At 37.1% G+C, this 15,740-nt stretch overlaps 2 protein-coding genes across 2 annotated transcripts; both read right to left on the bottom strand.

Annotated features, from left to right (window-relative positions):
* Nucleotides 1-3,729: 3,729 nt before the first annotated feature.
* LOC122087402 lies at nucleotides 3,730-9,281 on the bottom strand. The gene is made up of 5 exons (XM_042656519.1): nucleotides 8,766-9,281; nucleotides 7,299-7,522; nucleotides 6,779-6,967; nucleotides 5,799-6,366; nucleotides 3,730-5,572 (listed from the first exon to the last, which is right to left on the bottom strand). Exons 2-5 carry the CDS (start codon nucleotides 7,518-7,520, stop codon nucleotides 3,981-3,983), a joined length of 2,571 nt encoding a protein of 856 aa, XP_042512453.1. The 5' UTR covers nucleotides 7,521-7,522; nucleotides 8,766-9,281; the 3' UTR covers nucleotides 3,730-3,980.
* Nucleotides 9,282-10,689: 1,408 nt separating this feature from the next.
* LOC122086820 (aquaporin PIP2-7-like) lies at nucleotides 10,690-14,883 on the bottom strand. The gene is made up of 2 exons (XM_042655772.1): nucleotides 14,246-14,883; nucleotides 10,690-10,786 (listed from the first exon to the last, which is right to left on the bottom strand). Exons 1-2 carry the CDS (start codon nucleotides 14,881-14,883, stop codon nucleotides 10,690-10,692), a joined length of 735 nt encoding a protein of 244 aa, XP_042511706.1.
* Between the last annotated feature and the right edge of the window lie 857 nt (nucleotides 14,884-15,740).

Here is a 15,740-nt window from a genome sequence, read left to right as displayed (position 1 = left end):
GGCATATTTGGTCGATTCTGATCCAAAATTTAAGATTATGGTCACTATTAAAGAAAAAGCAAAGGAGATATGATTGATGAGTTATCCAAAAGGGGAGGGGGAGGGGGAAGAATGGTGACTTCCAACAAAGATTGAAAATTCTCCGTGGGGGTTCTACCCTACAATCAAGTGTAAGTATGACCATTAGTGGTTGAACATGGGATGTGGGTGATGATGATTAAATTTTGATTGTGTACTTTTGAGGGATAATCATGGGGTTGAAAGAGAGGAAAAACAAAGATCATTCATGATTGTGTAGATCTGCATGCTACCATTTAAGCACATTGGGATGATCTCCAAGATCCTCCACTCTGTACTTGCTACGTCATCCATTGCAATCTTCCACATTGAATCATATATCATCATTTGTGGGGGTAAGAAAAAGAATTTCATATGAATGAAGACTTCTTTTTTTGTTAATCAAGGTATTTAGACCAGTTTATATGCACCTCGATTAATCCTCAAAGAGACTAGTGCAACAACTCACCGCCACGGTCTCTACTTAAATCACAGATATACAAATGGTCTGAGAAACCCACGGATGGATAAAATGGAGACTTTAACTACTAGCTCCCTCACTCTCTCTAGGTGAGAAGGGATGGGAAAACCATTAAGATGGGCTCTGCAGACCAAACCAGTGTGGAATTGAGTTTTGGTTTCTTTTAGGATTGTGGGTTAGTCCCAAGCCTGCCCAGCCTACCTGGCCTTTAAATCAGTTGGATGGGCTGGGCTTATAGAGTAAACATGGTGGGTCCATTGTGATGAAGAACCCACACCCATTTCAGGTCAGGGGTGAAATCTCCAAAATAGTAATGGAAAGGCCTCGAGAAGATAGTTTTGTAGCATGTTTGGCCCTAATTATAATCACTCAGTTCCGATCCCTTTGAAGGGCCACTTTTCTCCTTCAGTCCTTTCTTGGCATGAAATTTGGATCCACCAAGCTCTATCCATATCTACCACGTGGCAAATGAGTCTAGTCTTGTAACTATATAAATGTTTAATGGTGTCAAAATGGAATCGAAATCGAATATAAAAACCGATCGCTACAATTAGATTTCATAGTTTTTTTTTTTTTTGTTCGATTTGATTCAATCCGGAAAATTGCTGGTACAAACCAAATATAAACCATTTATGAAGACCTTATATGAACAGATAAATAACCTCACAAGTCATACATGTAATATATCAATACATGTAAATTAGATAACGAAATTTGAATAGAAACAAATAAAATCGGACCAAATGTAAAATGAATCTGATTTTGAGTGATTGTTAGCTGGTGTAAAAATATAAACCGAATCAAAAACGAACAAATTGACACCCTTAAAAATGTTGCTGATCTAGATTCTAGTCATAAGTATTATGGGCCTGATACAATTATGGAGAAGCAAGACGTGGCCCAAATCCAAGGTTAGCTCATGATTCAAGCCTTTGATTAATGGGCTCGCTTAAAAGTCCATGCCAGACAGAGGCCTGGTTTTGGTAATTAGGTTTCTTAAGGCTCCATTTGGTTGCAATGAGAATTTAAAGGGAAGGAAAGTGAAACTTTCATACTTAAAAAAAAATATATGTTAATAATAATTACCCCATATGATTGTATAAATTACTTAATTTTTTCAACCATATTTAGTAATGCTATATTTTATATGTAATTTTTTATTTACATATTATAGTAAAGGGTTTTGTATGCAAAGTAAAGTAAAGTTTTATAACTAAATATGGAATGATTTGAAGGTAATGTTAAAGTCACATGGGTAATGATTACATATATTTCTTTTGCAAGTATAAAAATTTCACTTCCCCTTACAACCAAACATAGCCTAAGTACATCCTCTTCTTGCTAATGAATTTGATCGTTTCATTGTTAGGCCTAAGCCCAATTCCATCAATTTGCTTGGGTAGTTGAATGGCTCCTTCAAGTTGATGGAAAAATCTCACTAGGAAGCTTCAGATGGTTCTCAAGTGCGTCAGTGCACATCTAGCGGTGTGTGTCTAGATATTGTTGCATCCGACAGATAGGGTTGCATGTTTGGATATTGCCAGCCATCCGATGTGCATTGGACGCATTGGGGCGGGCATCGGAGAGGATTCGATGGGCATTGTTTTATCCTATTTATTATCTAGGAACCATTAGGGCAGGTTTGGCACAATAGTAAGATTGCTCTATTACGACCTAGTGGTAAGGGGTTTGAATCAAAAAACAACCTATCCCAAAGACGAGGTAAGGCTGCAACGCAAGACAGCCTCATGTACCGTGGGACGTGGGTACACCCTTTCTCATTAAGGAACCCCATTTTCAGCAACAGGAAAAGCATAGGCCTGGATCTCTAGAACGAATGGATCAGACAAGGATAGGAAAAAGGCCCAATTTTGCTGAAGTGGCAGACTTCTAGTGCTACTTTCCTTCCTTCCACAGCAGAATTATGGGTTTTTTTTGTTTCTCTAAATTTTTGTCTTCCCTGTCCAACCAGAAAAAAAAAAAAAAGAGGAGTTGATTGCCTGAAAGAGGCCAAGGGTGATCGTAAATCACCAGAACAAGCAAAAAATGGAGAAAACCCCTATTTGAGTAAGCTGATCATAGACCACCGTTGTTATTGTAACGAAGCGAGGCTTTTCACTGGCTGATAATACCACTAAGTCAGTAGTAGTCCCAATAGTGGAATAGTCTATCCATACGCTCATCGGCTTGTTCCTATCAAGCACCACAGTGCTGCGTGAAAAGCTGCTTCACTCTCTCTTTTCTTACGTCCTCACATTTTTTTTTTTTTCCTTTCAAGACTGTCTCACGTCCTCACACTTAATATATATACATATATACACCTAATATTGAACTGAAAAGGGCCCACTGGGAACGTGCCCCTAAGGTCGATGGATAAGATGAGACAACGTAAAACTTGGCTTGCTAGAGCTTAGTTACCATATTAAATAATATTACTATTATTATAGGTACGTGTTTGTTTGGATTGGGCAGTGAGCTTTGGAGTTCCCTAACAAACGCATAATATAAAATAAGGAGAGGCTTGTCTTAGGTTTAATACTATTTTAAGTTTGATAGCTTTCACTTTCCTTTTTTTTAATTTTCCTTCCAATCAAATATATCTTTATTGAATATAAAGGATATTGTTTTTCTTGGCAACTGATGCTCTCTCAAATGTCAAATACCATTAGAAGAAATCTGTGTTAAAGAATGGTTGGTTGGTTGGTTTGTCGTTTCAACACGACTAAGTTCATTGGATTTTCAATGAAACGATGTAGAATATTATTTCACCTTCCACGAGATGTCAGAAACTTTGGTAGAAGTTATCCTCAAAAGTTAATCATTAAGTAAATAATGCCTAAGTACCTATAATTCTTCACATTAGACTACTCACTTCCAATGTGATATTATTACTTCTAACTTCCATGTGGAACGCCAATAAGAAGAATGCTAGAGTCGGAAGTATAAGGTTGGTTCAAGTGGTGGACATCGCCAGAGTCTTGACTGCCCCGCGTAGTCCTCCCTTTTTATGATCACGAATGAGACCACCAACTCAACAAAAGGTTCCATGAAGTTTTTTAAACATAATCTGTCTGATCCGATGTCATAACAAGTCCCTCACCAAACCTCAGGATAAACCCAGAAGTTAATATTCTTGAGTGGTTCATCTGATGTGATACTGCTTCAGTAATTACAATATCCTTAGCATGCCATTAGAGTAGAAAAAGCCCTGTGCAAATTAATATACCAATCATCAGTCAATCTCTGCCAACTTTCCAATTGGGTGAGAGATGGAGGAAAACAAATTCCAAAACCAAACAAACACCTGCTGACAAACCCTTAAATTGGAATAATTAGAATACTTCCTACTAAAGCAACTACGGATTATTTGCGCAAAGATACAGTGATTCATAAACCATCGATGCTCCATTTCTATGCCAATGTAGATACCTACTCCAGACTTTCAGTAATAGTTTCTTCGACCAATGTAATTGAGTTTTGACCGCCTGCCTTTCACAGGTACACACCAATTTTCATCACCGGTGTTTCTGGATCTGTTTCTCCTATACTCTCTTGATCTCAAGACTGCCCCAATAACGTTTATATCTTCACAAATTTCATGCCTAGAAAGAGATACAAGACCAGGCAGTATGTCTTTCTGGAAATCTTTGAGCCTGCTTCCCCTTTTCAACTTCCATCCACACCCTTTATCTGCCTCCTTTACTTCAACAACCGGCATTGATGATACTGAGTAGTCATCCACACTGCACTCTGGTAGCCTTAATGTGATCGACTCAAAAGAATCAGAAGAATACTGGGGCTGCTCACTCATTTCCTTCTCCTCCAATGCATTCAATTCTTCACCAAAGCAGTCTCGTGGACAAAATGACTTGTCCAAAGAAATATGAACAAGAGACTCCGCTGCTTTCTGGACCAAAATATCCATTTCCTTTTCTATATTATGCTGCTGACCATGACATTGCTTTGTTTTGTTTCCATCAGAAGACCTCACCTCCGTACAAGCACAAGTATAAACCCGAATTTCCACCAAGGGGTCCTGTTCAGCAGAGTGGGTTTCTGTGATCTCGGATCCTAACAGAGTTACTCTAGATTCCTCAAAGGCAGAGAATTTTGAATTATCCAGTTCTCCTTTATCTTCATAAGTCTGGGTTTCAGTGATCCGAGATCCCAACTGAGTAGCTCCAGATTCATCAAAGGCAGAAGATTTTGAATTTTCTGATTCTCCTTCACCTACCGTCCTAGACCGCAGATCTTTCACACAGCAAGAATTATTGCCAGTCCAGTAATTGGTCTTGCTTGTAGCATCAGATGATTTACAATTTTCAACTTGAACCTCAGCATGACTTCTAAACATACCTGAAGACACCGTATCTTCTTCACTTCTCTCGAAGTTTATTTGCCTGACTTCTGCATCATCTACTGCTTGGGGTGAATCAGTACACCCTATAGATGTGCATAGCTTATTACTTTCCACATTAGATATGGGAGTTACATCCGAAGTACCCTCTTGATAACCCTTGTACAAAAAACCATTTTGTACTCCCAGTGAGAAGTCTCTGTCTTCTTTACTAATCTTAATATCTTGGTTGCTGAAGTCTTCACAGCGCTCCTCCAGATCTCCAGGCACATGCTCGAGATCTATAACCTCCACTTTATTTCCAGCATTTTCTCTACACTTTGTGCTCACATCACAAGCTTGTGCGCCACTAAATTCACTCTTTGAATCCATCAGAGCGGAATACACAAACTTATCTTGTTGAAGCACAATAGAAGCTTCATCTGAAAAGATGTCATCAGTTTTCCTCCCAGGTGTGACACTCTGAGTCTCTTTACTGGATTCATTAGCGAGTCCGTGGACAACAGTTGGTGAACTTCGTGTCAGAGAAGGAAAGCTAAGCAAAGGATCACCTGAGAAAGAAGATGACTCATCAAGCTTAACTCTGTTAAGGTCAATGTGTGTTGTCTCACAAGAGGTTTGTCGGTCTGAGGTGAACAGATTGATATATCGGACGGAAGAATGGCATTCATTTAATCCTGCAAAAGGTTTCAAATGAAAAAACAAAATGCAAAATCCTTGATCAGGGCTAGAATGCAAATAAAACATGAATTGGATTCTCTTAACTGCAATTGTTAAACAAGTGGATGAATTTCAATGCTGGTCTCAAATCTTGGCACCATAAACTTTGCAGGACCACAGGGAGTGGCGAATAAAAAATCACATGCAATGGAAAAATAAAAAAGGCTAGCATAAAAAACTTACCAGTATATGAACAGCGTGATTTATTTTCTTGATTGATTCCATTCGGATTTGCGAGGGAATGATTATTAATGAAAGGCCTGTGACTTATATCCTCTTTCAATCCTCCTGAAAAGTGCGGACCATATAGGAAAGGACCTTGTACCCCATGTTTGTATCCAACAGATGTTGTTGGAGCTTCAGAAGTGAGGGAAGAAATGGGTTTCACATCCTCATTGGATTTCCTTTCAATGGAATCTTCAGAATCAATAAAATATAAGGTAGACAAACAAGCCTCCTTATTGTGCCAAGATCTGCTAGAACATCCCTTCTCAGTTTCCCCCACTCCAGTACTAAGAGAGAGTTTCACTTCCTCTGGTTCTGGAACACAGCAAGCACGAAAAAATTCCTTCATTCCACTAGATCCATTGACAGTGGGCCCTAAATTTCCATTCTCAGGAGTTTCAGCTTCTGCACTACAAATATACTCATCCGCAGGAAGTTGAAGGTTGAGACGCTTCTGCCGTAGTATAGAGTAAGAGTCTTGGCAGTTCTCCAGAAAAGTCCAGTTGGCAGTTGATGTTGACCCTACCTGAAAATCATATGGCCACGGTAACATAACATTTTCCATAGCTTATTTAAGAAGTCACGACGAATCTCAAGTCAGAAATGGATGACCAAAAGATGCATATCCCTGCCTCTAAAATGCTTATTGAACACACACAGGTAGAATCAGTCCCACCACTAAATGGTTCCAATAAGTTTATATGTAAATTATGATAGTTGGAATCCAGATAATACTGCATCATAATTGGTTAAATTCAGTTCATAGGGTCACCCCTCCGGCCCATGAGATTTCCTTGGTGAGACCATTTGATGGTGGGTATTAAGATTCCTTCATGGTGTACCACAAGAAGAACAGATGAAGTGGAGATCACTTCTGGTCATCATCCTCTCTTGATAATTAATTGAACTTTAACAAAACTGAAATGGCAAAGGCTTACCTGCTTTACCATTAATGGTCCAGAAGAGATTCTCTCCCCCGCTAATATTTTTTTTTCTTGTGGGTCTTGAAATGGTAAGGGAATTGATTTCTTGTTTTCTGTCCATGAAGTATATTTTTCGAATTCCTTCCAGCTGAGGTCCTTCATCAAGGTCTTCTGAATCCTGTATATGCGATGCAGTTCATAAACCTGACGAACAACCAAACAGTTTCCAATTACATAATCTTTTCTTTAGGAGGTCCAACCAGGGGTGGGGGAAAAAAAAAAACTACAATTAATGTCCCAGGAAAAGGTTGTTTCACTCTCACAAAAGTGTGCATGTGGCTGACTGACCATCTTTTCAGAAAGTTTTCAGAAATCTATTACATTCAGAAGAATTTCAGTTGATTAACAGGAGGGAATTTAAATCATCTGAGACAAATTTCTCTCCCCACCTTTCATATAAACAACTTGAAAAAGAAAAGCATGCAAATCAGGGCATTAACTAGAAGCAGTGTTCAAGTGAAGGCATTCTGCTCACCTGGTTCCTGAATATAGCATCATGATGGAGCATTGTCTGCTTCATAACTTCCATAAGGGAATCAGTATAATGTTGCCCAGAATTTAAATTAAAATCACCTCCCATCAACATCCTATCCTTGTGAAAATACAAGAAAGAAACTGTCACCCTCAGACCAGATCTTGTATCGTATGCTATCACCAAGTTAAGCCAAGATCTATTAGACAATACTTTAAGTCCCATGCCTACACAAGGGGAGAAAATGTCAAGAGAAATGGCAAAGGAGAGAGAAAAGAGAATAAGTAAACAAAAGAAGAAGTGCACAGGATGAACAGGTGAAAGGGAGGAGTATTCACTCAAAACCCAATTCTTATTTTCTTCAAGAAAAAAAGAAAAAGAAAAAACAGTTCTTATTTCATATCAATGCAATTTTTTTTAATGATAATGCAATAAATAAACTGCTTCAGAAGACATGATCAGTGTTCCAATAAACTCAAATACAAACTACTTGACAATATTTTGATCACCTCTGGTGAGGGAAGATTATGAGAAAATTAGGCATACCATTAAGGAACACAATTACATAAATCTCTTACAATTAGCATCAATCAAATATCAAAAAGAAAAAAAAAAATCCAACAAATACTGAAAAACTACAGACTCCATACAAAATGGTAGGTTCTCTCAAGGAGATCACAACGATTGTAGGGTAAAGTTGCAATTGTAGGTTTTTCAACTCGATACTATGGTTTGGATGTTGTGCAATTGTCTGGATGAAATTGAGATTAATTGGCATTCAAAATTCTTTCTTTGTCTGCAAAAGAGGCACTATTGGATTCAAAGCAGTCCGAATGTCCTCCAACCGATGAATACCAAATTGATAGTTAACAAAAAAAAGAAAAAAAGAGAATTCGCCACAACACTAGATTTTGAACCACACCCTTGTTTCTCGCTCTTTCATGATATGAAAATTCCCAAAAGTGATAGATAAAGAGCAGTTTAGTAGTTCAATGAACTCCCTTCTCCATTTATGATACTTCCCTGCTTAACCAATGAATACGTAAATAAATGTTTTCCCCTTTCACTAACGTTTTATAGGATATGGCCCTCCAGAAAGATAGAATCTCTATCCATTAAACATTAAGCATATAGGCTTCGATTATTTGCCATTGTAGAGACAAGAGAACACCTGCTTACATAAAGACCGAGTTTCCTCCCCGGGAAATGAAAAATTTCAACCATCAAGAGAAAATTTAACACGAAAACGACCAAACCCATATCCAAATAGCCTTTTGACAACAATTTCACCTTAAAATTTGATCATCCAATAGGGACAAAAAGAAAAGCTCAACTTGTTCTGTTATGCGCAGACGACAAGTCTCTCTGGTAGTAGTTAAAGTGAATCACATGCTCAATCAAAACACAGGGGGGTGATGATATAGACATGAATATAGAGGCGAATGCATAAAGGGGGAAGGGAAAAGATACCTGAAACCAGAGAAAGCAAGGAGAAGCAGCTTCCAATGAAAGAAAACGGGACATCTCCGTGAAATTCCCATTGCTTGGAATCCACGTAGAAGTGACAAATGCATATTCCAAACGCCTCCCATTCTCCAACCGAGGAAGATTTATGAGAAAACAAAGCCGGTAGAGGAAATTGCGGTGCCAAGAGCCATTCAACAAGATCACATACTCCAAAGCCTCCTAGGGTTTAAGAGAGAGAGAGAGAGAACAAAAAGGATGAAGGGAATCAGATCGCTGGGACAGGGAACTGAACTCTCTCTATTTGAGAGAGAGAGAGAGAGAATTCCTCGGTTTACTACTACTGTACGCCTGGTGGGGATTACCGCATCATCCATCTTTTGTAGCAACGAAAGCAAATAAATAATCATTAATAATTATCTCTCTTTCTCTCTTTCTCTCTTTCTCTCTTTCTCTCTCGCTAAAGTGATTCCTCGTTCTCCGTTGCAACCTTCTCTGTAGAACAGTACAAGTGTACAACATTACTTTTCCCCTCTCTCTCTCTATCTCTCTCTTACTTTTCTTCTGGGCGGAGAGGGATCTCTAGTTTATACGTTATATACCCTTCTGAGTTTACCTTTTTGTCCTTTCTTTCCTCTAGCTAGGAAGCCTAGGATGGAAAAAAAAGCCCTCAACTCGATATTTGATTTTTGTCGGGACTTGATTTACTATACCGATGATCTAGATCGTCCATTGTGAAGAATCCGAGCCACAGAAATTTCTAATGGGTGGTCCGACATTGATATACACCTACCAAATTGAAGCAATGGGTTTGAGTGGGTCGAGACAGTAATTACAGTTTATTGATGTTATCGTTGGATCAGACGGTCGGGATCTTGCCGATCATTAGATGGTGACTTCCACCCATTCAACACTTAAAACGTAGGACCCTCATGGGAGCAAAGAAAAGATCCAGGTATTTCCACTTCCACCCCTAGTTGGGATTATTATTATTATTTTTTTTTATTAAACCGACACAAAGGGAAATTTATCAATTTATTAAGCCTCTTAGGACAAAAAGGGAATTAAGTTTGATGTGGACGAAGGACATAGTGCCGGACAAATATTTCATGAGTTCATATGACCCGATATTGTTTTGAAGTATAGTCCAATACAAATTAAACTTTTGAATCATATATGATGATCTCAACCCCAGATACTAATTTGGGTAAAGGCCGCCCCTTGTTAAGCTTGTATCAGAGGTTTCGCGTCTCACCTCTAGGTTATGTTTGGAAGTCAAAAAAGGTGAGATGGGAAATAAAAGAAAAAATTAAAAAATTTAATTTGAGGAAAGAGACAGACACAAAATAATTTTAAAATTTTTGTGGCTTCCAAACATAGCTTTAAGGAAAAAGGTTCTTTGAGCTTGTAATAGAGGCTACGCAAGAAGACCAGCTGTGAGAACCCTTTCTATTACCATTGATTAGATTATCAAAGTTGAAATTGATTATATTGAGAATGAGAAACTTGAATCTTTAACACACACATATGAGAGAGAGAGAGAGAGAGTACACACATACACACACATATGAGAGAGAGAGAGAGAGAGAGAGAGAGCCTTTATTATATGTTGAGTAAATACAAGAGAACTTATGAAATCATTGATATCATTTGATGCCCAACTTTAAAACTTCTTGTGATTTGATTTGAGGCTAAGATAAATCGGTTGATATTTCTTATATGAACATGTTTCAAAATTTCAATCAAAATCCATCAAATCATCATGTCTTAATCTCGAGTTTCAATGATTATGGGCATGGGATGCTAGATGGGTGGTCAAAATACAATATATTCTATTATAGAACAACTAATTAACCAGATTCATACAACTTAATCTTCATATTTTTTTTTTTTTTGTTAACCAAGTCCTCGGGAAGACTAGCACCGTAATCTACCGCCATGATCTCCACTTAATCTCCATCAAACTATTCAACGATGAAGCAATACCATATATTTTCCCACACCAAAATCGATCAAATTGAATTGACCTGATCAATTAACACCCTTAGCCAGAATTAGCTTTAACCAACCGATTATGGGTTTTGAAGCCTTGAACAAGATTGCTTAGCCAGCTTTATCCGCATTTTTTGGGTCAATTTTTCACTCATCGGATTAATTGATTATATATATATTAAAAAAAAAAAAGGTCTACTGATCCATTCCAAAAGATATAATAAGGAAAAAGTCAACTCATCTATTCAAAAGGTTGGCCAAGGCAAAATAAGTAAAACCCTAAGAAACCTCCAAGGTTCTATTCATTACACGCTAGCCAAATCGGAGACCTCTTAGTTACATTGGAGATGTTAGTAAATAAGCACGTGCAGAGTATAAGATTTATCTAGATATGTTGTAATTGCATTGGATGATGTACAAATTCACAGTGTTGTAATATTTCTTCTTGAATTAAGACCAAACGGAATTTGAGTTGAGTTGAGTTGTATAAACTATCCTTAAGGTATTTTAATGTTTCTAATTGTGCAACTGGGTTGACCATTTGCGTTTATACCTCCAAGATAAAATAACTCCTATCACATAAGGTGCACTTTAATATGTGATTACATAGGAAAGTCCAAAGGCTATATTCATTATCAAACGCAAAGAGACTTAGAATAATATATCACATAGTGGGACAAACAAAAACATTTGCTAAAAACTCATTTTACAATTTTCAAACCATCTATAAAATATATAGACAACGTACATTTTCACGTATATATGTATCTGTTCATATACAGATGTGTCTGTACATGTACAAACATCTCTATACACTTGTTTATATGCATACAAATATCCCTGTACACATATAAGAGTGTCTATACACCCATATAGAAATGTATATAAATGTACACCCACACCCACACCCACACCCACACCCATCCTTATCATGATAAATATTTTAAAACTTTCACACTAGACATAAATAAATCGAACATGAGACGATACCAATTCCCTCTCTCTCTCTCTCTCTCTCTATATATATATATATATATAATTCCAGTATATGAGTGATGAGAGAACATTAGGCCATAGGTGATGGCGGAAGGGACATCTGAGGAGGGATCCTAAGTCCTAACCATGGATTTTGGGGATAATATCGATATTGGTATTGGTATCAATATCTGTTGATATCGATTCAGATTGGATCGAATCAAAGGGTATTAGTCGATTTTACTCCTACTTTTTTGAAAAAATACTAATTTTTTACTATTTTACTCATAAAATGATAAAATCATTGATTCGAATCAATAGCCAAACTAATGGCCGATACGAGATCGATACTTGAAACTATTATCCTAACTCCAAATAATACCCAAAGTACTTAAAAATGAATATTTATTGAAATTGGATATTTTTTAGTAGCCAGCAAAGCGAGTGAAGGGATTCCATCACAAAGAAAAGGGCAGGTGAAGGGAGAATCGACCGAAAGGTGCCACTGACGTTGACTTGTGAAGAAATAAAAGATATTACATGTGCATGATGACGACGGGGGATGCGTTAGGAATGTCAAAAATGAAAAATATCTGTCGGAAAGATAATTGGAGTATGTCTCTCGTCTGACTCACCAGTTACCCCACTATGACCCCACCTTCCTAAATCATCTATCTATCTAAATCTAGATAAGCTTACGTAATCTTAGGCCCACTGCGGATCAGTGGTTCATATGCTCGTGTTTGCATCAACGATCGGGTGGTTATAAAACGATTCCCGAGTCCCTGACCCCACCCCATTATCCACCACAGTCGGAGGCTTCTTTGTTCGTAATTCTCACGACACGCTTCAGTGTTGGGAGTGGGGACCGCTCTCTAGAGTAAGCCCTTTGTGTTTTTTGATAAAACGGAATTCATTCATATAGAAAGTATGATAAACACAAGGTTTGGATACATATTATCCAAAATCATTTCCTTACATATCATTGAAAGGGTCGGTAGGATCATTCTGACCATAGTTAGTGAATTCATGTATAATACACGAATTATGTCATATTCGAATGTTTCAATCAAAAACTCATAATTTGACGTATCAATTCAAAAAATCTGTATTATACACGTATTCTATATATACATATATTATATGCATTTAAAACGCGTATACTACGTTTTATTCTTATTAATATATTTAGTTTGGGAAAAAAAAAAAAAAATCAATCCCAAAGGTCAAAGCGACACTTATCTCTTTCCGCTGGAGGTTTCTCGATTTTGAAAAAAAAGGTGAATAACACGCATCTCCCTTTCTTATTTTGTTAATTCCAATCACTCTTTCCACATTGCCCCTCTCTCTCTCCTTTATTACCTTATACTATTTATTTAACTTCATTTCAAGCTTGTCTTAAATCTATTAATCAAATACCTTGTATGTCCACCCTCTTGTTTCAATCAATTAGCCCTTGAAGTCTACTTAATTATAATTTTGTCACTCAATCTAAAATCTTACCTTAATTTCAGATTTTAGAATAACTCTAGTTAGTCACCATCTAAAATATGTGTGTGTGTTTTTTTTTTTCTTCTTCTTGGTTTCTCTTTTCATATCAAAACCCTTTCTCACTCTTAATGTGGGTTCCTTTTTCTTATCATATCCTTACTTATTTACCGAAATGAAACACCATACACTATTACAACTATTTTGGGTCTAAAATATATTGTAATTTGCAGCCGATACATTCATCCATACACTTCCATAGATTGCTTCTGATATCAAAATTCAGATTCATCAGTTGGGAACTTGGGATTCATTTTATTACAACTATTTTGGGTCTAAAATGTTTGGCATTGACTTCGCATTATGATTATGTTTTCATATTCTTCATCCTCTGTTTGTACTTTTAATAGATAAATAGATTAGGAGTTGAGTCGTCCCTTTGTAAAAACAGTAATCGTTTTCCCTGGTTTTTTATTTACCTACCAATGAAATAGTGGTGCTTTTCGAAGGACTGAAACACTCTGTGGAAGTGAAGCTTTACTAAATCTTCCAGTTGCAGACCCTATAATCATATTGGTAGATAGCACATGGAAGAACTTTAGGAGATGCCTCCTCATTGATCTTTCTTTCTTTCTTCTTCTTCTTCTTCTTTTTCTTTCTTTCTTTCTTAAATCATTGATCTTTGGACTTGTTATAATGATACTAAGTTCTTTAGACATCTTGGATGATACGGATGTAATTTTTTATGGTGTATTAAATTTTAATTTGAAATTTACATTGGATGCTATATTTTGGATGAAATATGCATGAATGTTTGATGTTGTTGTAGTTTAGAACATTAGATGCAAGAATACAGGTAATAATCTCTTAAATTACATGAGTATACTGTAGTTTATTTGATTTCGTTTTTTTGAAAACTACACGTTTAATACTTGTACCATTTATTTTCGTCCGTTTGACATTTCCTATTTTTTTGAATTTTTTTTACTGCATCATTTATCATTTTTATCTGTTTAAAACCCGTACTATACATCTCTATTTTTTTGTCATTCCCATTTTGACTATCGGTGTTCCTGACTAGGGGATGGATGAAACAAATCACTTCCCTAGATAAAACGCTAAAGATACGGCTTACATCAAACGGATCATTAAAGATACTAAGAATATCAGCTATTGGGTGCACAGTCCCATGCCTGTCCACTACCATGGCCACCATCGCCTCCATCTTAGGACTTGAAGCCCCAGCCAATACCACCTCATGCTTGCCCAAACCGATGACTAAAGTCATGTTTGGAACGATCAACTCATCCTGCCCGCGTGAAGCTTGTGCCGGACAATTTGCTCCATCAAAGTCAGTAAATGTACCAATGTCAGTTCTAGCAGTGCTACCGACAGCACCGTGAAGAAAGGCAACAACTCCTGCAACAGCTTCAATAGTCTTAGGGATGTGTGAGTCGCATGGGCTTTTCTTCCAATCGGTAGCGGAGAAGACGATGTAAACAAGCACAAAGGTTCCAACGACCTCGGCTCCCAGCTCTGACTCCTTTGTGAACCCAAAGGCAAACAAGTGGGCACCAACCCCAAATGAGTTGTAATCATGTTTCATGAATACCTTCATCAGCAACTTTGCAAAAATCACCCAAGCTCTAAACTGCCATGTAAGCCACATTGTTAGTGATTCTAAATCCTAGAATCATTTGAATTACCTATAGTGTATAGAATACAAGAATGAATAATGGAAAGAAATCAATCACATACTCGTTGAGCGTGAATAAAATCCATAAATCAAGGTTGACGTTTGTACCACGAACTATGATGAAGAACCACGCAATATGGGTCCTTCTATTGAGATCTTCTGCAGCCTCTTACTATGTGATCTTCTTTCTGTCTCTACACTAACTCTGTGAGAAAGCAGTGCTCCCAAATATTATTATGAAAAATAATAGCTGCAGGGACCGTCAGTATTCTATATATAATAGAATTCCTAAATCCTATTCCATTCCCACAATAGAATAGGGTTAGAAATTTCCTAATTAGAGTGGTCCTTATTCTCTTGGACCCAATGGGTCAATTAATATCAGTTAAGCCCACATAAGAGTCCTAACAATCTCCCACTTGGGCTACACTGATACTGATGTCTTTCCATTGACATATGGCCAAATAATCCCAAGATTGAATACCACTCAAAACAAACTTTGATCCAATCAATAATCTCCATTGTTGAACAATAGTAGAAAATACACCTCAATATACGACATATAACTATCTAATGTTACAGACAACAGAAAATTATCAATTCAAATCGCCTAGAAACATAGATATAAGGAATTATATCATAACTGTCATCACATAAGATATATCCTTCCTTATAGTTCCGTTCCTGATCTAAAGATCAGCCTACCTTGAAAACCTCACAGGTAGAGAACTTTGATATTAATCAATACTTAGGCAAACCGCCATTTTCTTGTATTAATATCTCACTTTGGCATACAACTTATGGTTAACAACCATCTCCATGGATTTAGG

This window comes from Macadamia integrifolia, chromosome 8 (assembly GCF_013358625.1).
Source record: "Macadamia integrifolia cultivar HAES 741 chromosome 8, SCU_Mint_v3, whole genome shotgun sequence".
In the NCBI taxonomy this organism is placed as follows: domain Eukaryota; kingdom Viridiplantae; phylum Streptophyta; class Magnoliopsida; order Proteales; family Proteaceae; genus Macadamia; species Macadamia integrifolia.
The sequence above is the reverse complement of the archived record's forward strand: the minus strand, read 5'-3'. Positions and strand labels throughout refer to the sequence as shown.